Raw genomic sequence first — 27765 nt, forward strand, 5'->3', positions numbered from 1 at the left:
GTAAGCCTACTCTAGCTATTATAAGGCTCTATTAGCTAGTTAGCTTAGCACACAAGCACCATCTCAATAAACAGGCATGTTTGTCCTGAGCTTAAGATAGAAAAGACAAATTCTGTTAGCTTATCTCTTGATTTTGCAACCTATTTCAATGAGAAAACAAAGAATAAAGAAACATCACATTTGAACATTTCTTGAGAGAATGATTCTGAAATATCAGAATCAGACCGTATTGACGACGCTATATTGATTGAAATTTCGAAACCACCTCACGGTTATTGCTGGAATAACAACCGCAAGCGGTTATCATCGTTCTCCGTTAGCTCTGGAGCCACAGCGCATAGCTGAGCTGCGATATTTATCAATCTTCGTTTTACAGCGGAACACGTTATCTATCATGTACAGTTTACCGAATAGGGTGATAGTCATGTTAAGAACATATTGTGAAAAATGAGGATAGCATTTGTCAAAGAAGTTTAGAACATCGAGGGTGAAACTAAAACCCACTATTCTAATAAAAACAGCGTGTATATCCTAGAAAAGAATTTACATAAACTGCAAAAAGTAATTTTTCCGTTGTTACTGTTTTTAACACTACAGACTGTGTGATTCAGTGTTGATGTCGTTATAAAAAACCTAAAACCTAAACTTAAATCAATGTTTACATCTGTTACGTTGCCGTTTGAAATATATTCGATTCTTAAATTCGTTTGGGTCTGTTCTTTTAATATTTTGGATTGAAATATTTCGGTAGATAGTCAAGTTTTTATATTTCTCTTTTATGTGTTTTCAACTATTAATATCTTATATTTTGAGTATAACTTTGGAAGGTTTGCCGTTTGCAATAGACTAACTAGATGATTTTGTATGACATTAAAAAATGATGGATTTTTTTTAATGTTTGGTATCCTTTTTCACCTGGTGTATTTCTGGAATGGCAAAGCAAGTACATAGTTTTAGCGTATTTCGCTTTTTACGTAACGGTTGTTAGACGCCTTTGATTTTTTTGGACATTTTCCATTTTTATTTCAAAATTTTTTTTATTATTCTTTTGTTGCACATACTTATATTTTTAGACGTTTTGTTTCAGCGGTTATAAACATAGAATAATGCAGATTTTGAGCAACCTCGACCCTAGTGCTTTTTTCTCTTTTTGCCATCCCGTTATAAAAGAGACAAAGAGCCCGGGTTCCAGGTTGAAATGTCATCTTGAAGATTTTTATATTTCGTTTTCTTGTAACGTTTACTTCTATCAATATTCATTTCTGAGCATACATTTAATTATACGACTGAGATATTGGTAAAAACCGAATCAGGACAAAGTGATTTAAATAATTTCGTGGTTGAAGAATAACCCTCTAAATCGACTAATACGTTAAAATCATACTGTTGCAGCTGTATTATAAAGGAAAACAAGGTGTAAAGAATACTATCATGCCTCCAAGTTTATCGCTTCTGATTCACTGCCACTGAACAGTTCGACAACACATACAGTTGTGTATGTTTGTGAAAGCATAAGTCGCATTTATTACCACGACCCTCTCCCAGCGGTGCAAATTTGATTTATTAGCTAGGCAAAATACAAGAGCTTTGCGTCCAAAATTAAATAAATTTGTCCGTAAGAGCTTTGTCATGTTGCACCATAACTTAATTTCTGTTTTAGAAAGATAAGATTTTAGAGTTTTCGTTATAGCACTCTGCTCGGAAAGTTTGTCAAAATGAATTGAAACTTCGGTATTTAATTGTGACTGAAGCGTAATAATAATAATAACTAGCTGAATACCCGTGGGAGAATCCACTGAATCTCTCATTAAACCGATGTAAGGGATACCAAACAAAAACATCAGCATATGGTAATTGGAATTTTTAAAACTTACAACCCAACCTCGGCTCTTTGTCTTTTTTTATAAGGGGACGGAAAAGAGAAAGAGAAAAAGCCCTGGGATCGAGTTTGCTCACAGTCTGCATTACTTTATACCCGTTGAAACCAAAACGTTGAAAATATAAGCAGGTACAACAACAACAACAACAAAATCAAAGGCGTCTAACAACCGTTCCTAAAAAGGGAAATCTGCTAAAATTTGTACTTGCTTTGCCATACTGGAAGTACACCAGGGAAAAAAGTATATCAGACATTTAAAAAATCTATCATATTTTGCCAAGTTAAACAAAAAAAAGTTATTACACAATTTCCACACTGTACAGTTTGTAACACGGCATACCAAAATCAGATATTCAGTCTATTGCATACAGCAATCCTTTCAAAGTTTTACACAAAATATAAGAAATAAACAGTTATCTGAATTCCCATGAAAGAATCCATTAAATCTCTCATTAAACCGATGTAAGGGATACCAAAACAAAATTTGTTTGAATTTTCTGAAAGCTAAATGAAAGTTATTTCACATATTTCCCCGTTTTTACGTGAATCGCATGAAAAATACTCGAAAATCCGGGTTTTCCAATTTTCGGGTAAAATCCGACAAAATCGGGTAATTACGTGTCCAAATTATGCAAAATGATTCTTCTTAATAAAACAAAGTTGTGTTGCAAGTTCCGAGTTCCAAGGATAATCCGAACAGGAGTTATTCAATTTCCCCCTTTATAAGGATTTCATAGAGATATTTAGGGGTAGTTTGAAGTAATGGCCAGTATCAAAGCCTTTGAAAAGTATGGGACTAAAAATTTGTCATGCAGGTGTCTAATAGATAAATATTGAAACTCAGTAAGTTTGATAGCCATATAACATAGCAATAAGGAGTTATTAAAAAAAGTGTCAGGGGGGGGGGGCGGAATTCGCCGCCCCCTCCGATCGAATAGGGTTAAAGCCGGCTCGGCAGTTTCTACTGATATGCCTGGATTTTTGAAACAATTTGCGAACGTTTGGTTAGGAAAATAATCCCATGATTTTCGTAAGATTGTCACAGCGGTCAAAATTGTGAATTTGGGGAGTTCCTTTTTCTTCCCAAACTAGAATCTGCTTCTTCACCGGGAGGGAACTATATTTCGCTTTAAGGGATCTGGGGACACCTTGTTCCATAGGTTGAATAATAGAGGTGGTGTTCAGAGAAAGAAAAATTAACTTGACCCATTGCAAGCCCATCACCTCGGAATGAGCAGGGCAGTTATCGACAATTACACTATTTTTCTTTCCTTTGCACCAAAACTTGACAGCCTTGAATATGTAAATATTAATTATGGACAAATATTATTCTATGGATGCTTTTGTAATGGGGCACCATGTATACAAAGGCATGTGGATTGTTTCACTTGATAAAGAGCTAGATGTTTCCATTGAGCCAGATAAAGTTACAGACAGTGTATCAAAAAGCGAAAGCAGTTGTTGTTGGTCACCTTCCTCTTGGCCGATCAGGAAATTTTGCAAAGACGACACATTTTTTTCTGAAGGCTCCAACTGACAACCGATGCAAGGCAGTGGTTAGTGCTAAGAAAACGGTGAACAAAAACGACGATTTGGGAATAAAAGTTCCATACTGCCTTGAGTTTATTGCAGAAGAAAAATATATGAAAATTTTAAAGAAGCGATTACCTAAACTTTTGTAACTTTAACAAACTTACCTTTTTTTCATTTCCCTAGCCATCCATCAGAGACATGAAAATTTTCGATCCTAAGTTCCTTTGCGAAGAATAGAGCCTTCTCCTTCAGTGGAACATTCTTGGATCGTATTTGTTTGAACCATTGAAGAATAGCTGTATTGATTTGGTCAAATTTGTCAGTTTTGGCCCTTACTGCCTTTTTAAAATGCCTCGACCATTTTGGATTTATGGGTCCCAGTGTCAAAACACTGTGTTAAGTCACAAGTAGCTGTGTTACTCGACTTTGAACGCCCGGAAGATCGATTAATTAAAACCGTAAACTGTACCAGCAATCAGGTGGAGCGCTTTAGTATAGTATGTTGTAAATCGAGTTAGGCACAAAACATTATGGTGCTTCTGCTGCAATATATTTTTCAAATAATTTGCGCCCAACATTGTGGTGTTTTCGGTGTAATAAAGTTTTCAAAAAATAACTTTCCACAACTTTAGCTGCAATAAAAACACAGTTCACAACTCGTTACTACCCGGTCGTAGCAAAGAACAGTCGGCCAACCTTATTTATTTTTCAGAGAATGCTACTCATGGCTGAGTGCTGAGTACAGGCAAACAATATCGCACATCCATATAGGTATAATATCCTTTATCGAAAAAAACCTGTTAAAAAAAAACCGGTTAAACAGAAACACAGAAACAGCCCAATGCGATTATGCATAATATCCTTTTAAAAAAAGCTGTCTCAACTTTGGTTTACATAACAACAGTGGATATACTCTGTTAACACTCGGCTAAGCGTCATACCGTCGCTCACTACAGGCTGAGCGCTTAGTACAGGTACATGGTGTTGAACATATGTTTACGCGTAATACCTTTTTCCGATAACACTTTATTGCAACTTCGGTTTAAATAAAAACGAGGAAAACAGCCTGTCGTTACTCTGTGCAGCTAAAAAAAATCACTTACCAATTTTTTTGCGAAGTAAAGGTTTTCATGACAGTAATAAAAGTTGTCGCTACTTACTAACTGCATTTAGCATTTGAAATATTGATAAGGCATTTCGTTGGAGAAAGCCAAACTACATTTGGCTACTTTTACTCTTCAGCCAGAGGTAGCTAAAGAGCTAGCCAAAGAAGATACGATTATAAACGCCACAAAAATAAAAGCTTTACCTATAAACTGTATTTAAAATCTAACATCTAACATCTATCTAAGTTCAGCAAAGAACGCATTCAGAAAGAAACCTAGCTAACTATAGCCAGCTAAACTGTGCCAAAGTATTTTGTAACCTGCTAATAAAACAGCACACCTTTTTTCCAAAATTTAAAGACGAATTTTGCAGTTACCTAGATAATTTTTTTGTATATTTTAGTCGTGAGACAATGCAATATGTTAGTACGTTTTCTGTTGCTGGAACATCATTGTTAGTTGCATAACTGGAACATAAATTCTGCCCACTAAAGTTCCGTCATTGTTGGTCGCATAAATTAATGTTTGACGCCTCACTTAACGATACCAGGGTATTTTTGTCGTCTTCTCTGATATCCAGAAGAAAAACATGGGGACGAAGATGGCAACACTGCCATTATTAACTTTTATTCAGCAGCCATGACGTGTGCAGTTCGCCTCTCCTCTAAAAGAACAAACTGATGCTCCGAGTGTTTATGAACAACGTACCTTTGTTTAGGCAAAAGTCCAAAAGTGGATGTGAAAGGTACAACCCTGCATATAACCATTAAAAACGCTGTTTCTTAGAAAAACCGTTGTATATTGTGAATGCTTATAGCAGCGGATTTAGGACTTAAGTTATCTAGGTCCAGAGTTATGCCCCAATTCCAACATTGCCAACGGGCATTTTCTACGTTGTTTACTCGCCCTACAAATTAAGTAAACAAGAAAAATGAACTAAGAACGGTCGGCTAAAGAAAAACTAGCTTCTAAATTACTTGGACGGTTTTATTTATTATCCACTACTTTCAACAATTTCTAAAAGGATAACCCATAAAATGCGCTGGTTATTGAAAACATATTTATTCCACCTAAGTGATTAGACCTGCAGAATTTGAGTTGTAACTGGTGGACAAGGAAATACCTAGATAGTTTATGTTTGGTATTATTGGATCACCTAACTGATCTCCTGTTGGCAACAAAAATATCTTAAATGACAATTTTGAATATAATGGAAAAGCAACGTGTAAAGCTTTTACAGAACACAATTTTCAATCCAAAAATCTTCCGCTTTTCGCTAAGAATAGTGCACGATATCAGGGGTGTCGTAAAACATTAAGAGTGATTTCCAAAGATCGTAAATTTTATTTTAATTATGAGATGCGGTGTTCCTTAAAATTACAAATTTTTCGGCTTACCAAACAAACACCAATTTCCATGGCGAAATATACCGACGTGCTTAAAATACCATACCCACATCTATATGAGTATTTTTTACTTCTTTGAAAAAATTTTAAAAGAACATATTGTTGGGTAGAGTTTTGAGTGGTTGCCAAGCTGATAGAAACTAGGCTGCGCTCATGGGGCATGCTATAGCTGATTGTCCCAACCGGGTGATAAAATTTTATAATTACATTTCAACGCTATAAAAACTCGCTTGTATTGATAGAAACATTTACATTGCAACTAGAAACCAGAGAGGTTCAATTAAGTTTGATTCAAATTCGAACAAAGAACGTACACCACCTCCGCCATCATGAAAATCGCCGTGTGTTTTGCAGCTTTATTTGTTATCAGCTTTGCAGCGCCAATCTATGAAGGTAAGTCCGTAGCAAATGAGATGTGAAGTGTGGAAAGTAATGAATTTCCTTATTGCTGGGTTTTTTTATTGAACTACTTGCTATTCAAAGTTATTTATCTTTAATATCTAGGCGACGAAAATAAGGTGGTAGAAGAAGCAACAGCTACGGGAGAGGTGAATGCTGTATCTGTACGTGAAAGAGAAGTAGAAAAACAGTTGGGAGATCTAACGGTGGCAGAAGAAAACCGTGAAGTAGACGAATTGGAGGATCTAGAAGTCGAAGATCAGTCCGACGTTAAAGATGATGCCAGAGAGCAGTCCGACGTTGAGGATGATGCCGAAGATCAGGCCGACGTTGAGGATGATGCTGAAGATCAGGGCGACGTTGAGGATGATGCCGAAGATCAGGCCGACGTTGAGGATGATGCTGAAGATCAGGCCGACGTTGAGGATGATGCGGAAGATCAGGCCAACGTTGAGGATGATGCCGAAGATCAGGCCGACGTTGAGGATGATGCCGAAGATCAGGCCGACGTTGAGGATGATGCCGAAGATAAGGCCGACGTTGAGGATGATGCCAGAGATCAATCCGACGTTGAGGATGATGCCAGAGATCAATCCGACGTTGAGGATGATGCCAGAGATCAATCCGACGTTGAGGATGATGCCGAAGATCAGTCCGACGCTGAGGATGATGCCGAAGATCAGTCCGACGCTGAGGATGATGCCGAAGATCAGTCCGACGTTGAGGATGATGCCGAAGATCAGTCCGACGTTGAGGATGATGCCGAAGATCAGTCCGACGTTGAGGATGATGCCGAAGATCAGTCCAACGTTGAGGATGATGCCGAAGATCAGTCCAACGTTAAAGACGGTGCCGAAGATCAGTCCAACGTTGAAGACGGTGCCGAAGATCAGTTGGACGTTGAGAACGATGTTGAAAATCATTCTGAAGGTAACTATAACAATAAGTACGACGCTTTAGAAGATAATTCTGAAAATCTCCACACGCAAGGTAACTCTGACGCACATGATACAGGCGATGTGTTGGAAGATGAATCCGACAGATCCGATACAGAATTCGAGAAATCAAATGATGACACTAACGATAAGATCGACAATGAATCAGTAGTCGTCAACAAGGACGAGGGACAGGTGGAGGACACAGAAGAGGAATCCAGCTTAGATATGGACTTAGTATGGCCACAATAGGTTGGAGTGTAACTTCTCTCTTAAATTTATGTTATTAGTTCAGTCTTAAATAATACAAAAAATTTGTATAAATATGGTTGTTCCCTATTCCGCCCTTTTTTTAGTTTTGAAAGAGCTAATTTTATGGATCGAAAAATTAGTATTGCAACGTTGGCGCCCACCAAGCTTTTAGACCAGTACTTTTTTGGAGAATCATACGCTTATATGAAATTAACGTGTTTGAATTTTATATAAAATTGGCCAACTAGATGTAGGAACGTAGATCTCTTGTGTTTTAAAAGTGCGTTTAGCCGCGTGCCGTTGTTTTTTATTCGCTCGTTTTCCTCAAATTTGTGATGCAGCTATTGCGAACTCTGGCACCCTAACGATATAGACCACAATCAAACGCTTTGTTTGTATTTTAGCTAACATGGAAACAACAGAAAGTTGTTAACAGCCGTAATGTTTCAAGATTGAACAGTGTTTCAAAGTGATTTTTCTCCATTTTGTAAGAAATTCAACTTCTGCTTAAATTTGTTGTTGAACGTTGTTTTTTACTCAAAACTTTAAGGAGAGTTAAATTTAACGAATTATAGATTATAGTTTAATAACTCGTGTGTTATAATTACCACTTCCGTCGTTCGATGCTTCCAATAATCAAATGATCTACTCGATTGCTGTTCAAATAATATCAGAAATGTTTTTTCCATTTCTCGTACATGACTAGAAAAACAAAACAAAATTCGTCATAAACAAATACCGTTTGCAAACCAATAATATCAATAAATGAACTTAATTGAAGCAGGTAAATATAACAAAATCTATGTTCTATTGCCACAAAATTCATATTTTTGTTAAATGGTATAATTAACTTGTCTTGTGTCTGTGTATGTGCACTCTATGTGTGTGCGGATAACATGGCTGTATTTATACTGCGATGAATAGTTGGTGTAAAAACATTTTGCCCGACAGTACAAATACCTCAGTTGATGCAATTTCCTCTCTTTTTCGTACCTCAAATTATGCGACGAATCGATGCATAAATTGGAAACAATGTCGAAAGAATTCCGTCAGTTTAAACAATCAATGATATTTTTGACTGTAAAGTTTATTGCTGTGATCTAATGCTTTGTCATCGATGTTAATGTGTTTGTTTTTCAATTGTGGCCGAAATTATTTGCTTTTATAAGGGAAACGATAAACATAACAGTTCCATATTGTATCCGTCAACAAAAATAACTACCTACCAACTAACTTATGTTCAATATCTTATATATTGCAACTTATTCTGTCTGCCCTAGTGTTAAACAGATCACCAAAGGTTTTTTTTGTCCGACTCATTGTTACGACCTCTCGATTATACTGCTGAAGTAATCAATTGCGTCGAACTTTTCCACTCCGATGATTACTTCATCTCGGTAAAAGTGCAACAAAAATACGCACCATGCTCTTGAGTTAGATAAACTTCGATCGACTGAATGGTCGATTAATAAAAAATCAGGACATATTTCGGAAGATAGTTAAACCTAAGTTTGTTTACAACTGTTTCATGTGAATTACAACAACGTTAGCAAGGTCGAGCGAATAATTCAGTTTAAAATTAGACATACAACCGTGGACATAAGCCAGCAAAAAGAAGAGAGGAATTTTTTTAATTTAATTATTAAGAACACCGTTTCTATCTCAGTATCACGCACTTTAAATCTCCTAATGTTTACAGCAGACTTAGTGGACTTAGCGCTTTGAGTTTGAAGCCAGCCCGCCCAATTCTTGTCGTATTTCGGACTCAATGGGCCTTCATAACACATGAGTCTAAAATAAGACAACCGGATTGCTCCTTAATGCAACCATTGTCGAAAGTTAAAGTATTTGGTAAAAACATTGTGCAATTTTTGTCAACATACTATGCAAGACAAAAATGTAATATATTTCTTTTAGCAATATATTTCGAAGTATTACTTCATCATCAGGCTATAAATAAAAGTATTTAAACAGTAAAACTGCTAAATAAAAAGTATTCATATCAACATATACCTACATACACTATACACAAGTTAAAAGGTATTAAATGATTAAAATTCCCATGAGGGATAAGTCATAATTAAACTTTTATTACTAATTCACGACTTTTAAACTCGTCCTTTGTGTTTATTTTAGGCTTTTTTTTCCCGAATGAAAAGTCCCTCCAGTGTCATTAAATGATATTTCGACTTATTCGATTTTCCCACTTTTTCTGCATGATTGATTGATAGATCCACATTACATGTTGTGATATGACGTCCCACGGCTATATTTATGCTTTTCGATACGGGAAGATGTCGGGTAGTCTGTCCCACATAACACGATAGAATTGTGAACACGTTATTTTGTACACTAAACCGCTATGCATTGGCTTCGCCACAGGTGCTTTCAATGATGGTAGAATTGATTTTATTTTCTTAATTGTAGACACAATTTTGCATGGTGCCTTGATGCATTTTAACGAGCATTCAAATTTCTCCTTCAACTTCCCTCGATATTAAAGAAAAACAAGTTTTCTCTCTGCTTCGTCGTCGTTACTTTCTTCTACCGTAGGTGGTTTTGTTCGTTACATATTTTCCAGGATCCTCGATTATTTCCTTGTAAATAGATGGAGGGTACTAGTTATTCTCAAGGAGAGATTTTGCGTTCAAGAGACTTTGATGAAAATTTTCTCCCAGGTACTACATGCGTAATGAATCCTATACACCAGACCGGTTACTACGGAACGTTTATACTTTATGGGAGCTAGCGAATGGAAGTTCATTGTTAATTCTGTGTCACTATACCACCTTGATGTTAAATTCTCGACTCTGTGTATGATTTGCATGTCCAGAAATCGAATACTGTCTTTTTGTTCTCTTTCCACGGTAAACTTTAGGTTGGGATGGAAGTTGTTTATTTCCATAAGTTTGTCATTAATTTGTTCTCTATTGTTATCTCTCAGGATACCATCCATGTATTTCCAAAGTTTGTCATTAATTTGTTCTCTATTGTTATCTCTCAGGATATCATCCATGTACCGGGAGTATAGCTTTGCGTCGTTTTTGCATAGTATGTTGACAAAAATTGCACAATGTTTTTACCAAATAAGTTATTGACCTTCAAAATGTTGGAAAAAAGAACAAAATAATGTAACATAACTGTAATTCATACAACAAATTATTTTCCATAAAACACCTTACATTAAAAATAAGCAAACAAACCCCAAAAAAATTCTAATTTTACATTTATCCAAGAAAAAACACAAAGTTTTAGAATTACAAAGTTTATAATCCTTTACCAGTTAACCATTTCCGCAATGCCGCTGAATTTTTAAACCAGAGCACACACGTCGCACGTGCCATCTACAAATGATATGACATCTCCACCAGAAGCAATACCTTTTACATATCTTAACTTTTTTATATCGACACCGTTGCGGGGGTTTTGAAGTTCTTCGTCGGGCCATCATTCTTCGTGTTCTACTCGACGATTGAACTTCTTCAAATTACGAGAATATTAACAGAAAACATAGGACTGTAACAAAAAGAAATTTTTTCATCTTCTTCGTTCAATGTCGAAATTATCATTGCGTGTTTGTCAATTCTTTGGGTTGTAATTAATCATGCTTTGAAACTCGTAACTTAAAGTAGTAATTACTCTTGTGGTCTTTTCTTACGCGAAATGACTTTGTTATTGAATTCTTTTAGGTATTTTGCAAATGGAAATTTCGTCGGTTGTAATTTCATACAAAACTAATCTGTAGCCCGGGGATAAATTCACGGCTTCGACCGGCTTTTTATGTATCGTATTTGGTGTAACATGACTTTCATCTAATGCACAAACAGACAATATAAGGGTATTAGTAACATAGAGATAAAAAGATTTTACATTTCTGTCTGAAATTACGATTCAACTTTATTCATAGCCAAATGTAGATTACCACTTTGTAACACAGAAAGCGTGAATTGTGCCTTTAAGGAAATACTGACAATGTAGAAATACACGTTTTTTTATAAGAATATGATTTTAAGAATATCAAGCTGGTATGTCAGGTTAAGAAAATAAGACTATTGTTTAGAACAATACATAGCTCTCATAACTACACAAAATGGTGCTTGAATTAGAGTGCCTTTTTCATAAGGGGCCAGCAACAAAAAGCCTTTGTCCTACTTTGCGTAATTTTTTCATGAGTTCTTAACACCCAACTCCTATTCTTTTGGGAAAAAGAGGCCTAAGAATGACTTCCAAAATACACTTTATGAGGCTACTTCTATCTGATAAAAAGATATCCGTCACATTTTTTTTTATATTTATATATTACTTTTTATATATTTCTGAAGAATAGTTGTCGAAACGTGACAAAAGTTTATTGTTGCTTGCACAGAACAGTCAGGGTAAACTGATGATTAGTCTGTAACAGAACATATAGTTAGCCGATGCAGGATAATTATGCGCTCTGCACAGCATAATTAGCCCTTATAGGCTTCTTTGTGCTTTTCACTTTTACATGTTATTTACTAGAAATTAGAATTGCGTGTTGTTAAGTAATACGACATACTGCTACAGTAAAATAATATCTTTTTTGCATAAACATTTGTTCCTTTTTACGTTTTAATTGAAGCACAACATAAACCAATTATATATATATAGATGGTTATGGGGAGATCTATAACGAAATAAAGTATATAAAGGTAAGTGAAACACATATCTATCGTATAATTAGCTGTATGAGCGGCTAATTATACTGTACGCGGCGTATATATAATTATTCCGCACCTAATTACCCTATTACTGCATAATCATCAGTCCTCCGTGAGTACCTAATGTGCTGAAAGAACTTTCCTGAACTCATCCATAGTATCACAAAATATTTTTTTAAGATTTGTTAGGATTGGGGAGAATTTTAAAATTTTTCAAATAATACCAATTAATTTATCACATGCAATTCTGTGTTTACCCTTTTTTGTTTCAATTTGTTCAAATTAAAATTTTTAAATTCGGTATTCTTTAACTTTTTGGATTTCTCAAACAAAACTATAACCAAAACTATAATCAGTTTCTTCAAAATAAAAAATTGCAACTAGTCAGACTCTTAAAGAAGAAATTCAAATTTGAGAATTCTAATCAAAAAAGAATAATAAATAAACGATAAAACTTGTTGAATTCAATATTATCAATTTCGACAAAATAAAACCAGTAACGTCCACAGATTTTAAAGTCATAAAGAGGAAATCTGTTAAAAATATACAAATCAATGCCATGGAATGCATATAAGCGACAATGGCTAACAAATTTCTTAAAATAATTTTCAGGTTTATGCTGCTGACCTCATCAATAGTTTCTCTTCGTAAGTGGTTTTTTTCACGGGTTCATCGCGTAGAAACATGACGCTTGATCAAAATGATGTATATGATCATGTTCATTTAACGAACAGATAAGGAGATATATACATTTAAAAAATTTTCCCTCCAAATTACAATTTTTTTAAAAAAAATTCGTATACCCGTTGCCTTCATCGTATAGATCTTGAAAGTTGCAGAGATATTAAGGTTTAAAGATTTATTGATGACGTCATCAACCTGGCCATTTAAAAGCAGACACTCCTTTTCGCAAATAAATTAATCAATAAGCACGATAAATGAAAGCAAGGCTACTTTTGTATCAATGTAAACAAACATGGCCAAACAGGTTCAAAGTCAGGGTAAACAGTGTGCATCAATGCATTGTTTTTCCAGGGAATATTATTTATAGAGAGAGAATTCGTACTAGTATCAATTTTTTTTCATTTCCTATTAAAAATAATGCTGAAGGAAATCAATGGCGTAATTTGATAAAAAGGAGAAATAATAACGACGGTTTTAGAGTAACAAAACATACTAAAGTTTCTGAAAAGCATTTTGAGGAAAGATGTTTAAACAGACCTCCAGGTGGCGTAAAGACACGTTTAATAAGCGATGCAAAGCCAATTCTTCAGCAATTGAACAACTTCACTAAACACATTGTCACAATAAAATCTTTGTATAGACTTTCCCCAAGAAAAAAAGTGAAAACACCTGCTGTCTTAACGAAAAACACGAAAGTATTTCTATTTGTAAAGAGGATGTGGAGAGTGACGATGTAGTAAACGAGGAGCGATCTGCAAACATACTAGCTGGGGAAACTAAATTATTAAAAAGCGAAGTTGATAACCTTGAAAGGTTGCTAAAAAGAATAACAAGAAGTGAATAAAATTTTAACATTTAAAATAAGTACAACAGAGATTCCCATAGTTGCTCACATAAAATCATGTGATCTTAACTCCTCTCATTATACTGGATTTCCAACATTAAATCGTTTATACACTGTATTCGAATTGATTGATCCAGGTGTCAATGGAAAAAATGTTTTTTGTACCGGAATCAAGACAACAAAGAGACTGGAAGAGGGAGAAAACGTTCCTTGCCTCCTCTTTTTTGTTATCTATTAACACTAATAAGACTAATAAGGCAGTGTTTCTCACCTAGCATTTTTGTTTGAAGTGAAAGAACCTACTGTTGGCACCACAGTGACAACCTGGATTAATTCCTTATTTATTCAATTTGGAAGCATACCCATGTGACCATCTATGAATCAAGTGAAAGCAAATATGCCTAGTTCAATAAAAGAAAAATTCCCAAATGTTAAATGCATTATTGATGGTGTAGAATTTAAAGTTGAAATACTGCAAGTGAGAGGATTCATGTGGAGCGTATGATTCAACGACTTAAGTGGCATCATATTTTTAGTAAAGTATTTCCAATAACAATGATGGGCTCGTAAAATCAAGTCATTTCTGTATGTGCTATGCTGGCAAATTTTCCAGACTCAATTATTGCAATAAGGAAAGAGACTGAATAAAACAAAACATTTTTATTTTATATAGAAGCAATATTTACATGCACATTTTAACAAAATTTATGTTTGTACATGTGTTGAAATATGTTTCTGATAAATTTCCGTGAGTAAAAAATTGAAGTAAAAATGAAGTAAATTTTCCCGTAACTTAAACCAGTGTTGTTCATCCTATCGATTTCTGTCGATTACAATTCCTTTCTTGGTATACAAAATAAAATCGCACCAACTTTGCATGGTTAATTCAAGCTGCATCTGTACCTGGTCGTAATAGAAATGATTTTTGTGTTCTGGTTTGCTACAAGTTCTAAGCAAGATGTTTTAGATATGAAACAAATATAAACATTGTCCTTGTATTCCTCTTAGCATTTAATTTCTAGAAGACCATAAGGATTGTCTTCTGTATGGTCGATTACTTTACCATCCGGAGTAGCACCAAGAACGTAGTTTGCGTAATCAATAACTAAACCAACCTGTTCAATTTGTATGTTGTGATTTTGTGATTTCATATACTGCTCATATTTATTTAGTGCTATTGCCTCATAGCTTTTTCCAAAGTTTAACTTGTGTTGTAAAATTTTGTTTTTTGTTTGTTTTGAAGGTACGAGGTTTTAGCCAAAGTGTGAAATGCTTTGTCCGACTTACGGTTTTTGAGTTTTATTTGATCCTTTACAAAAGCTGTGAGTCTATATTTCCGGTATTCAAACCAGGCAGAATCAATTTCCTGTTGTACTGTTGTTGTATATGTTCTGCATCAGTTTGGTTTATAAATAACTGTTTAACAAATTCTTTTTTGTCTGAAGATAAGTTCCCCATAAATTCAATCATTCTTGATTCACTCTTTCTTAACGTAAATGGTGGGTAAATATTAAATTCAGAATTGGTGTTTGCAGAAGTGTCAACCGTGCAGTATACTCTAAAGTCTGAAGGCACAAGTGGACAGTGATGAGATAATAATGAACCAAGTGACATTTCACCAAAAGATGTCAGAATTTTAGATTTGTCAATTCTGTCAACAACAGCTAGAGCTGGTATGGCTACACTCTCATTTTGCAAAGGAAGTAACATCTGGGGTAAGTGGTCAGATTTTAATGTGCGGTTTGAAATTGAGCGTGACACGTAGAGGGTGCTTTTAATACTGTTGATTGGTTTTTTGTCTTTTTATTACTGTCTGTATCATCATCATCTTTCCTTTTCCGCGATTCTGGTGACTTAATATTTATTGATAAAATTGGGATTTTAACAACCCTGTCTCGACTTTGTGGAACAGACCACAAACGCTGTTGTGAAGTACATGCAACAGGTGTAGGAATCTCCTTTAGATTTTCTAACACCCATTTAGCCATAAGTTTTAAAAGAGCAAATACATGTGAGCATGTACAAGGCTTTCCTCCAACGCATTGACAATATGCAAAATATATGCATGGTTCTATATTAGGACCAATTGTAACCCACCGATCAATTTTCTTTAAACTTGCAGCACAAACACCTTTGATGTAAAATAAATTATCAGTTTGTTTAACATGGATGGAGTTAATATCCAGGTATTGTTTTTCTAAAAGCTGCTTTTTACGTTCAAAATGCTTTTTAACTAGGGTTGTGTTTTTACTGAGAGTTTTGTTAACCTTCTCATAAATTTTTTTTGTATGTTCAGATGTAAAAACTGGCATGTGTATGAGACATTTTGACCAAGCAATCAAGCTGTTTAATTTCAACAAGTTTATGTTTTAAAATATCAGGTACATCATTAAGAGGAATTGGCGCCTTTTTAACTGGAACTACTAAATTCTTTTTGAAGCTTTTAGCTTCTTCCATTTAAACCCCATTATTGGTCAATAAAATGTGGTCTGTTCCATTATCAAAATATCTGAGAACTCTAAAAATAGTAGAAATTACATTAACAAAATGACAGATTATCAAATAAAAACCCCTCTATATAAAAAAACTATTTAAAACTACATACCTTGTCCTAAGAAGTTTCATTGATTCAAGTGATTTGAGAGACTCATTCAATTAAATGTTCAACCAGCCAACCAATTAAATGTTCACGTTTATACTCGGGAAGTTTATCAGGTCTATGTGAACATAAGGATCTGCAATGTCGCATTCTTCCAGCTGTATAATTGAATAATCTAACTGTAGAAAAACTTATAAGTATCAGTGATGGTTCAGTGTTTTATCACAAGCTTTCTGTCTGGTATGGTTAGCTAGCTAAAGTTGGTTACATACCTTGTATAACTTTGTCATCAACTTGAAAATGCACTTCATCAGTATAAAATGCCCTTGAGATTTTTGTATCACAGTTCATACTAATCACAAAAAGTGCATGACAGCCTACGATAATGTTTTAAGGGATAACCTGCCTTACATGTCGCCATGAAAGTTCAGTTTGCCAGAAAATTATACAGGAATGGCCTCACTTTCAACTCCTGACCATGGGAATGACGCTTAATTTGCAAAAAGGAGTATTCGAGGATCCGCGCTGCCATTGCCGGACAATGATCATTATCATCTTTAGCTATATAGAAGTTGAGGAAAAAGTTAAAGGATCAAAATCAACCAATCAGATCACAGCAATTAAAGTAATTAACTGTTTTAAGGACGTAGATTGAAGCAATAAATTGATTAAAATCGTATTCTTTTAAAGGGTTTGCTTTCTATTACGCTTTTTGGCCGTCCTATTCTTACCGACTCACTACACGGACATTTAACATCCTAAATTTTTCCCGGATTTATCTATTATATGAACCTATCAACTAGGTAATGGGCATTATATTTCAAGGATAAAATGCACCGAAATAAAAGAACCGTAGCAAGATTTTGCTTAATATTGGAGCAATCTTTTAGAAAGCGAGGTTTGCTTAACTTTTCAAAGAAAATATAAAAGTAATGTTTAGCAAGCAACGGTATCCAAAAATATTGTCGTTAAGCAAATTATACCTTTGGTATATTTTGCATTAAATGCAGTTCTTGTCTGCAAAGCATATGTAAAAAATAGCAAAAGAAATATTTGAAACTGATATAATTTACTTTAATGATAACTTTCATTAAAATAAGCAGAAAACTTAAAGTGCTACATCCTTGGTCTTTGTATCTAAAGAAGAAAAAAAGTTCAATATTCGCTGCAGTTATTAATAGACTGCAACAAACAACAACAACAACAACACCTCCCACCTTGAAGCAAGTCTCAATTATAACATTTAAATGCGTGGCAACTGCCAAAAGGAGATACTTACAGTTCTTCATTATCTTTGGCCGTTATCACCAAGCCACTCGTTAAGATCACGTAAGTCACGAACATCTGGATCTTTTACTTCATGTCCATAGCCTATAAATATTGATAGATGTATTTCAAGAATTTTGCTCCAACGGAGCATGTAACAATAAAATTGGAAATTAATTTCATTTCTTTTTTGTTTAGTAAATTATTCATAACTTTTCTTAATGATAGAAATGTAAATTAATTGAAAATAGTTTTCCGCATATTTTGTTACTTTTTTTCTAAACAATCCTATTTTTCTTGTAGCTGAATACTACAGTTACTTGCGTCCATATAAATGTTGTCCTCGCTATCCTAACATGGCGTGCAAATTAAAGAGATTTCTGGTGTATTCTTTCTGCTAAATTTTAAATGACTCACAAAAAACGTAGAAGAGCAATAAACCTCTTTATTTTTCTGCAGACTTTCTCACAAAGAAAAAGTAAGTCATGGTCTCCTTACAAACTCTTAATATAAAAGATTCACCAACCCGAATTGTCGATCAACTTGTGGTTAAACAACTCGTCTACAACTTCTTGATAGTTATCTTGCAAAACTTTATCACGTGGTGCTGAGAAGAAAGTATTTTTTCTTAACTGATAAGTCTTACACATATCTAACAACAGCTAGTTGAATCATTCAGCTGCAATGCTAGCGTTATCCTGCTGCATGTCTATACTTTTCCAAAGTTTTAAGAGAAGGAGCCATAACACTCTAATTGACAACTCCACATGCACTGCGTAAAATGAAAACTTGAGCATGGAATATCAATGAAAAAATTGTCGTAAAGTAATTGAGGATGGCTGGCTTCAAGAAAGTGATGGAAAGTAACTTTTCACCGGTAAAATACTTTTAAAAGTTTTGATCCTTAATGCAAGCAGAAACAAAAATATTTGTGCACTTTGTGAGAATGACTAGTCAATATATTTTGATGGCTACAAAAGCAGTAAATAAAAACTTACCTGCGTATGCAAAAGTAAATAACACGAGCAGAAGTGAAATTCTTAACATATTCATTTTTAACTTTAACTAAAGAAACGTCTAAAGACATTTAAAGGAAAATATTAATGATTAGGAACATAACATCTCTAAATATTATTCTTGCTGTCTGTCTGTCTCTAAGTCAATTAAAAAACCACAAATCGAGAACGCCGTATCGCACCTACAAGCGTAAACCCCTACCCAAGTAAATTTCATTATTTCAAGCTAGAAGCCAGGCAAGGATGCATTGATTTTCCGGGGGAAACAACTAATTGCTGCAAATTACTTTTATTAGTATGACTACGAACAACTACTGACTTCTTTGTTATCTGCCTCTTTCCCTTGCATTTTTAGATGTGTCTTGTAACGTCCTTTCCTTATCGAAAGCTAAATATTACAGATAACGATACTGAAAGAAGAGGACTGGAAAATCTTCTTAGTTCTAGTTTAGTAATACAACCAAAGTTTTTCCACAGATTCTATTTTTTTCTTTTTGCAATTTCTCTAAAATCGTCAACTTTGGCAACAAGAATAAAAACAACAACTTTTTTTTCTTTGTCGAAGCACTTAACGATGCTTACAATTAAGAACGAGTTTGTATTCAAAAAATTGATGAAAGAAATTATTTTGATAAGTAATACAAATATTTGTACTTAGAATCTGAATTGTTCTTTAATAACAAAAATAATAAATCACAGTTGTGTGGATGTTATGATAAAGAATTTAAGAATGCAAAGCAACGTCTGAAATATATAGAAATATATATATAGGAATGGTTTTAAGTTTTTGCGCCGTAGGAAAATACACTCGAAAAAGGAGTGGCAGGGGAGGGCGGAGAAAGGAAGAGCAGGAGTGGTAACGAGCCTTAAAACAGCTAAAACCAGTACAACATTCAAGATAATTGCACGTTCATTGCATGTAAAATTGTTCACATCTTTTCAATCAGATATCTTAAAACGGACGATTAAGTTTTCACCGTCCGTTATGCTTGTAGGTTCCGCTTTTTTTCAAAAGTCTTTAAAATCTATATTAGGAGGATCTCACTTCATACACACTGAATAAATCGCTGTCTTTTTTATTTGCAGCTAGTAAAGTCATAAGTTAATAAATAGACAAGGAATCTTAGCACCTTTATCAGTCATGCTTACCTCAAAACTTACCTAACACGGAAGTAAAGTCAAATCAATTCAACAACCATCTAAGGAACGGAAAGCTAAAAAACGTTTCCTTGTGATTATTCAACTTATAGTTTGTTGTTTTGTGAGCATACGAAACAAGAATCTCTCGTAAAAACAAGGACGATAAACAGAAATTTTGGGACACAAGTCAATGAATGTCATTTTTTTAAAACGAAACATAATAACTTGGTGAAAGTACATAAAACTTATAAGTCGAAACTAGGCACAACTTTATAAATGACTTTCTGTATTTCATAACATAAACATTATAACTTTGAACTTTTTGGCTAGACTTCTTTTTCTGCAACAAAACTACGAATAAATATCATAACCAAACCTAAATAGCATTGCAAAGACAATATGCTTGCGTCTTGTGCAAAACTTAGAATAAGAACTTTTTTACTTTCTCTTTTGAAAAAAATGTCTTGTTTATTAACCCAGCTTTCACTATCGCCAACACGCCGCCATTTTTTATATTTATGCCTTAATTATTTGCCTCTCCGTGGCCATATGTACTTTAATAAAAAACTCCCTAATATATTACTTTTATTTATCGTGTGTTTGTTCATTAAGTAAGAAATAGCAAAGCAAAGTTTTGCACTCTTACTTTGCTTTGCAGTATGACTAAATAAGTTATCAAAGTAAGGAAACTGTGAAAACGGTAATGCATCCTTAAAAAAACCAACTACCAAGGTTGTAACTTGTCACAACTAATTTACGATTAATGCAACTAATTTAAATATTTTTTTTAATCTTTGGTTGACCTGTTGATCATATTTCCTGTTTATCCAGAATGCGTGAATTAAACCTAACCGTTTTCATAAGTTTTGTACTTTTCGGCATATTTGAAAACAGCTACATGTACTAAATATTTCTTGCAGATCGTAAAGCAACATTTTTGCTATAGAGATCAAACAAGAAAGACATTTGTCTTAAACATCTACATACTGATTTTAGCACTTTTTTTGCCGTTTTCCCTAACCATATCTAATGCCAATTAGTTTAACTTAATAGTACGATGGTCAAAACTATGCGCGAAATAACAATACCCTAATTTGCAACGCAGGGACAAAAATCTACTGATTGGAATATTCGCGAGGCGGCAGAGCCTTGCCAAGTAGCTGGGTAGCTACGAGTATTTACCCTGTTTTGTTTATATTTTATTCAGTTTGATACATGTGCTTCTAATCCTAACGGTATTATTTCCTTTTGCGTTATATTCCACCTTATCTAATGCCAATTATTATAACTTTTTTAATAGTACCATTTATAATGTCATTTGTTAAACTATTCTATCAGCTACAAAAATATTTTTTTCCCATGCGTTTCTGCCTTCCTTCTTCCAGCAGGCTCCCGTGCAGTCGTACCGTGCCAAATATATAAAGACAGTGAATGAAAACAATACAGCCTTTGATTACAATATTATTCCCTGCTCATATTAATACATTCCTGTGTGAGCCTAGTTCAATGCGAGGTATTTTTATGCGAGAAGTTAAGTAGGCTTTTGTCAACCAAACAAATTTTTATGATGCGATTAATGAAAATTTACCAAATTGGGACGCAACGAGTTACGCAAAGAGGACATACAGGAAAGAAAATTTGTCTTAAACATCTACATACTGATTTTAGTTCTTACTTACTAAGTGTGCATCTGTATTACAGAGAAAAACTATTTAATTGCCGTCTTGTTAATGAATTAAACGTGAGACTAAGCTGTTTCGAAAGTTAATAAAATATATTTATTTCAAAGAAATATTTCTTTTGGGTCTGCTTAAGTTTTGTGTTTCTGTACTGAAATAAGTTTTGCGAATTTATTGAGTAAGGACGATCTAATTTTTTTATATGTTTGGTCGCAAAGGCATATAGATTCTTTTATCGTCAATCTTGTCATTGCACGAGCAAGACAAAATAGCATTTCTTACTACTATTAAAAAATGAATATCATTTCATGTGTAAAGTTGATGCGTGCTTTCTCTTTCTCTTTGCGTAGGTTCCATACTTTAAAACAATGGCTGCCGCTCTCGTGTCATTCCCCTTGTTTCGTGTTTCCGTGTATGATAAGTGTTTTGCCATAGTCATTTTACCAAAGCAATAATTAAAAGTACTATTGCTTAGTCAGCATTGATAGTTCCACTATACATCAAACTGCAAATATTGTAAAAAAAGGTAGGTATATATTTTTATGCCATCTGTTTCAAACATGCAAAATGCTAATTTAAAAGACGAAGAACCTATGGTTGGTGTTGATATTAATATCACAGCTCAAATGCAGTGATGGAAGTTGGAGAAGAGGGATCTTCCGAAGAAGGAGCTCATGCAGAAAAAAATTTCGAGTTACGAGTACCGTAAACGATGCGGATATAAACGATTTTAGAAGGTGCTGAAGATGTTGCGGTTGGTGGGGATGTCGTAACATTTGTAAATGGCACGTCCAAAGAGTGTGCTCTGGCTGAAAATTAAAGTATGGAAGACTTGTGAAGTTGCTGTAGTGAAAATATCAATGGTAGATCTTGATTTGCCATTAGGAAATATATTTTATATTTTTAACTGTGTTTTTCTATTACGCAAATGTAATGTAAGGTCATCAAAATGTCTAATGTTATTCATTGCTTTGAATACCACAACAGCTGCGCAAAGGAAAAGTAGGAAGTTATAGTTATAGTACTATCAAATATTTTAGTATTATCAATAGAAACCAAGTTAAATACTATAATCTTAACATTAAATGATTTTTAAAGACAATTATTTTAGTTTCCATTGGTATAACATTTGAGATTTAATCACGCATTAGTAATTAACTGTGTTTTTGTCATGTTAAAACCAGAGTTTAGTTTTCAGAGTAATGAGCTATCTGGCCTGTATACAAAATATTGACAATATTGGCAAGTGAGTCAATGCTTCATTGTTTTAATTTAGCTTTCTTTGAGAAGAATATTGAATAACATCAACAGGTAATTAATTATATATAGATATATATTTTTATGCCGTCTGTTTTAAACATATGAGAATTGCGTCCACAGATGATCATACCTGTGTCCACATATGAACAAAAGAAGGTTTCATTTAGATTTAAAATATGAGGAACCTTTTGTTGGTCATCATGTTTTGTCTGGTGTTGATATCAATATCACAAGTGAAATACGGCGACGCAAGTAGGAGAAGAACGAGCTTGCAAAGAAGGACCTCGCGTAGAAGTAGTTTTCGAGTTGCGAGTGGCCGTAAACCATGCGGATATAAACGATTTAGAAGGTGCCGAAGATATTGCAGTTGGTGGGGATGTCGTACCATTTGCAAATGGCACGTTCGAAGAGTGTGTTCTGGCTGAAAATTAAAGTATGGAAGACTTGTGAAATTGCTGTAATGAAAACATCAATGTATTTTGATAAGAAAATGTGTTTTATATTTTTAACTTTGCTTCTGTATTACACAAATGTAATGTAAGGTCATCAAAATGTGTAATATTATTCATTGCTTAGAATACCACAACAGCTGCGCAAAGGGAAAGTAGGAAGTTATAGTTATAGTACTGTCAGATATTTTAGTTTTATCAATAGAAACCAAGTTAAATACTATCAGTTCGCATTACGCATTTTGGAAAGATAATTATTTCAGTTTCCATCGGCATAATATTTGAGATCTAATCGCTCAATGGTAATTGAATGTTTTTTTGTCATTTTAAAAGCTGAGTGATGAGCTATCTGGCTTATAAGCGCAATATTGACAATAATCACAAGCGAGTCAATTTTCCAATGTTTCAATAAAACTTTCTTTCTCAGTTAAACGTGAAAACTGGACTGGTGCTTGAACAAACCGCCTTTTTCACATTATACCACAGGGTTACCCGTCTGACCAAAACAACATTAAAATAATTCAATGAAGTGCAACAACAACAGAGAAAAAGGAAAGAAGGAAGTCAAAATTCGACTGGGGCAGCTATTGAAACATGCTCAATTAAATAAGTTAACTACTGCCAATTTAACATTAAACAAGAAGCCCTGGGGGCTCTAAGAATTTCCGCTCGCTACCAAAAAATTTGATGACAACCTGCTAATTCGTTGTGTTATCGTGCCAAACATTCGAAGGAGTTTGTTGCATGAAGCTCTGAAGTTAAAGCACACAAGTGACATTATAAACTCACATTTTAAAAGAAATTGCTAACAAAAAATACAGCCTATAATTCATGGTTGAAAGTCTTGCGATTGAAACGTTTATGGTCTTAAACGGCATTTAGGTGACAAAAATCAAAATTTTGATGTCACCATTATGTTCTGCATACTTTTTTTCTTAACTTTGCTAATTTTTGTTGAAAATAAAGTAGTTTTAATTTTTGGACCAATTTTGGCCTAAAATGACATTTAGGTGACAAAAGTCAAAATTATGATGACACCATTAAGTTCAGCATACTTTTTTTGTTAACTGTGACAAATTTTGTCGAAAACAAATACCAATTTTGGCCTGAAACGTCATTTAGATGACTTCCCAGTACTTAGGGAGCTTGGGTACGAAGTTTAAATCTGTGACGTTGCAATTGACCATTTGGGACAGGGTTTGTTAAGGCTGAAATACACTATCATTTTTCAATGACCATTTTTAATGATACATTCCAATGACGTTAAAAATGACAAATTTTGGCGCGAATACACTTTTATGTTTTTCTTTGCAACATGGTCTCTGACGAAGAAATAGCAGCTGCTGTTGTTGTGTATATTTTATCAAAAAAGAGAGCCAAACGTAGGAAAAGAAAGCAAAGAAATGTATGGGTGAAGCCGTGGTTAAATGGGCGAAATGAACTTGGCATCTACAATACTCTCATGTATGAACTGCGTGTAGAGGAAATTGCAGAGTGTACGCGATTTTTAAGAATGCCGCCGAATATTTTTGATGAGCTCCTAAATCTCATAGAAGTTGACATTGAGAAAAAAACAACGCATTTGCGAGACCCAATTCCTGCTAAAGTCAAAGTAGCCGCAACTTTGAAGTTCTTAACATGTGGGATAAATTACAGTATTCATTTCGCGTTCACAAAAGTACTTTGTCACAGTTCATCCCTGAAGTTTGCGAAGCTATTTACATGCGATTAAAAGAAAAATACCTCAAGGTAAATATATATTTCGTTCAGTAATTTAACAAACGTACTAAACTAGCAGTCACACATTAATACCCTGCACTTTGTGAGCTCTCACTTTCTGGATTGAGATCTGACAAACTTTCTCGACTCTGATAAGTGTTTTGAAATATGTTAACTGGGTGTCGGTACATATTCTGTAAAACAGGCGATAACGGCGGAGACACAAAGGGTGGGTACCTCTGTGTGGCATGTGATGAAGAATTCCTTGGGATCGGAGATTGAACGGGCGGTGTTCTGAAAGAAGGTACGGCGAGTAATCCCATCTGAGCTTGAAAAAGGAGCTCCTGTATTTTCACTTTAAGGTATCCTTTTTGCATTCTGCCTGGAATGGCTTTTACACTCTCTCCAAGAGTGCGACCGTAGAGTTCTTCCGCACTCAGTGTTTTCCCGCGTTTTTCTTCCAGAACTGATATCGCGTGCTTCAACTTGTGATCTTCTGAAGATTTCGGGAAAACTTTTCGTTTTTTGGGGACAGGCTTCTCTTTTTAACTATGTTTACGCCTAAACTACATCGCGTGCAACAAACACGTGTGCGAAAACAATGGATTCGATTTAAACAATAGAAAAAAAATGTCATTGAAAAATTAAAAGTTGAACATGTTCAACTTTTAATTTTTAACGATCATTTGAAATGAGAGTGTAAAAAATGACATTTTTTTCTGTATACACTGTCATTTTTCGATGATAATTGGAAAATGATCATTGAAAAATGATAGTGTATTTCATCCTTTAAACATGTTCAACTTTTAATTTTTAAGGATCATTTGAAATGAGAGTGTAAAAAATGACATTTTTTTCTGTATACACTGTCATTTTTCGATGATAATTGGAAAATGATCATTGAAAAATGATAGTGTATTTCATCCTTTAAACATGTTCAACTTTTAATTTTTAAGGATCATTGGAAATGAGAGTGTAAAAAATGACATTTTTCCTGTATACACTGTCGTTTTTCAATGATAATTGGAAAATGATCATTGAAAAATGATAGTGTATTTCAGCCTTTAGTTAGTCAGTTATACCAATACTATCCTTCTTTCAGAGGAACGTGAAATCCCAGGGTCGATTTCTTCTCAAAAAATGCTCCGAAAGAAAAAACGACCGTTTTAAAGAATTTCCTACGCCTTCGGGCGCGGAAATTGGATAATATCAACAGAAAATAATTTTAATTTCCATTGACATAATATACCAGATTTAACATTAAATGTTTTGATTTGATTTGATTTAACAATGTTTCAAGCCGGTTGCCATATATGGGAATAAAAAAACACATTCTGTATGTTTGAATTTTAGTTCCATATATACGGGCAGCTGTAACATACACATGCTGATAAGGCGTGTGCTCTCGAATACTAAAATACCAAATGAGTGTAATTGAAGATAACAAAGAAGAGCAGTGGCGCTGTGATAAAAATATCATATATATTAGTTGACATTTTCCGTTAATCAAATCTTTCTAAAATATATTTCGTGCTTATTAAGTGTCCCGTTGAACTCGTCAAATCAAATAAATGCTAATGAATTCTGAATAAACGGGAACATAAAAAGTGACGAATACGGATTATTATAACAACTATAGTTTCCGAGAAAATTCTTAGTCTTAATAGAACGGAAAACGTGACCAAAATTAACCTTTGATTTTGAGTGGCGTACCAGCCTAACAACCAACCATCTAAGCCTGGTTTATCCATATAGAAACAAGTAAGCAACAGCCTGGAAAAAAGAGAAACGTAAACAACATGGCGTGTATGGTGGTAAAATCGTAACGGTGACAATTGGTTCTTCCGAAACATAGAAATTGGTGCAGAAATTTCCGTAAACATTATAAACTATTATTTTTTTTGAAGTTAAAACAATTTTATTTATCCTTTATATTCTTACACAAACGAATTAAATCGTCAACGTGCATTGTTAAGTAAGATACGATTGTCTCTCCAGCAACTCCGGTGCTTCCAATTAAAATACGAACCTCTTGTCAAGGACACTAGGTGATCAACTAATCTATTGTTTGGCAATCTACCATTCTATCGTAACTTCTATAAACTTGTTACGTTGTTAATGTTCCCACACATACAGGAATTTGTATTATGTTAGCTAGCTAGACTAGCAAGTAATTGTAAAGTTGACAAACGAACTGATTAAGCCACCTATATGATTTATCAGATTTTGCTCTACTCACTCAAAGATGTAAGAATTGTGAACTCTGTGATCAAGGTGATTGAAAAAGTGGTGTAGCTAGCTGCAGTTAAAGGTTTGTGCGTAAATGACGCACAGAAATTTTCAAGAGTTGTTTAGCACAAACAAGTTTAAAAGAGTTTTTTACCAAAGTTTTATTCCTCTGGTTCATGGAATATACCAATAAATGTTAATGTTTGGCGGTTGAGCTCATCGGCAAAAATCGAGCATTTCCTGAGAACATATTGTCGCAGATCATTTTCTAATGATTTGCAGGGACTTAATTCCGAGTTTCGACATTTTTGCCTATTTTTAGAAACTGACAAAATTAGCTCTAGGTAATTTTCGTGACAAACAGCCAGTTTATTGTTGAAAAATCTCCAAAAAAATGAATTCACAATGGGGATTTCTAGTCAGGCAAACAGCTTTATAGTTTCGCTTTTAGAGATTTGGACTATGGAAATTTTAAAGATATTTTCTTATATAAATTTCGTGGGCATACAATTATTCAAAAATTTTGCGAGGAAAATTAATTCCAGTGAAATAATCACGCATTAGTAATTGACTGAATTTTTGTCATGTCAGAGCCTGAGTTTTAATTTAGGTGTCTTTACACAGGACTTTTAAAGTAAGCACCCCAGCGCTTAATAAGCATTTAGGGAACTTATCATAGCCAAGTAGA

At 34.2% G+C, this 27765-nt stretch overlaps 2 protein-coding genes and 1 long non-coding RNA gene across 3 annotated transcripts in view; 2 read left to right on the forward strand and 1 right to left on the reverse strand.

The window, feature by feature from the left end:
- The window catches only part of LOC130647074 (uncharacterized), an 87564-nt gene that overhangs the window by 31450 nt on the left and 28349 nt on the right, over window positions 1–27765 (reverse strand). The gene's annotated exons all lie outside the window — the stretch shown is intronic.
- Window positions 6162–7582, forward strand: LOC130647071 (germ cell nuclear acidic protein-like). The gene is made up of 2 exons (XM_057452795.1): window positions 6162–6317; window positions 6429–7582. Exons 1-2 carry the CDS (start codon window positions 6254–6256, stop codon window positions 7508–7510), a joined length of 1146 nt encoding a protein of 381 aa, XP_057308778.1. The 5' UTR covers window positions 6162–6253; the 3' UTR covers window positions 7511–7582.
- Window positions 22237–23396, forward strand: LOC130647078 (uncharacterized). The gene is made up of 2 exons (XR_008982801.1): window positions 22237–22731; window positions 22848–23396. It is a non-coding gene; the product is annotated as an uncharacterized LOC130647078 (long non-coding RNA).

This window comes from Hydractinia symbiolongicarpus, chromosome 6 (assembly GCF_029227915.1).
Source record: "Hydractinia symbiolongicarpus strain clone_291-10 chromosome 6, HSymV2.1, whole genome shotgun sequence".
Classification (NCBI taxonomy): Eukaryota; Metazoa; Cnidaria; class Hydrozoa; order Anthoathecata; family Hydractiniidae; genus Hydractinia; species Hydractinia symbiolongicarpus.

Coding starts and splice junctions, on each gene's coding strand:
- LOC130647071 (XM_057452795.1), top strand. CDS start 6,254: ATGAAAATCGCCGTGTGTTTTGCAGCTTTATTTGTTATCAGCTTTGCA. Junction 6,318..6,428: donor TGCAGCGCCAATCTATGAAG/GTAAGTCCGTAG, acceptor TTTAATATCTAG/GCGACGAAAATAAGGTGGTA.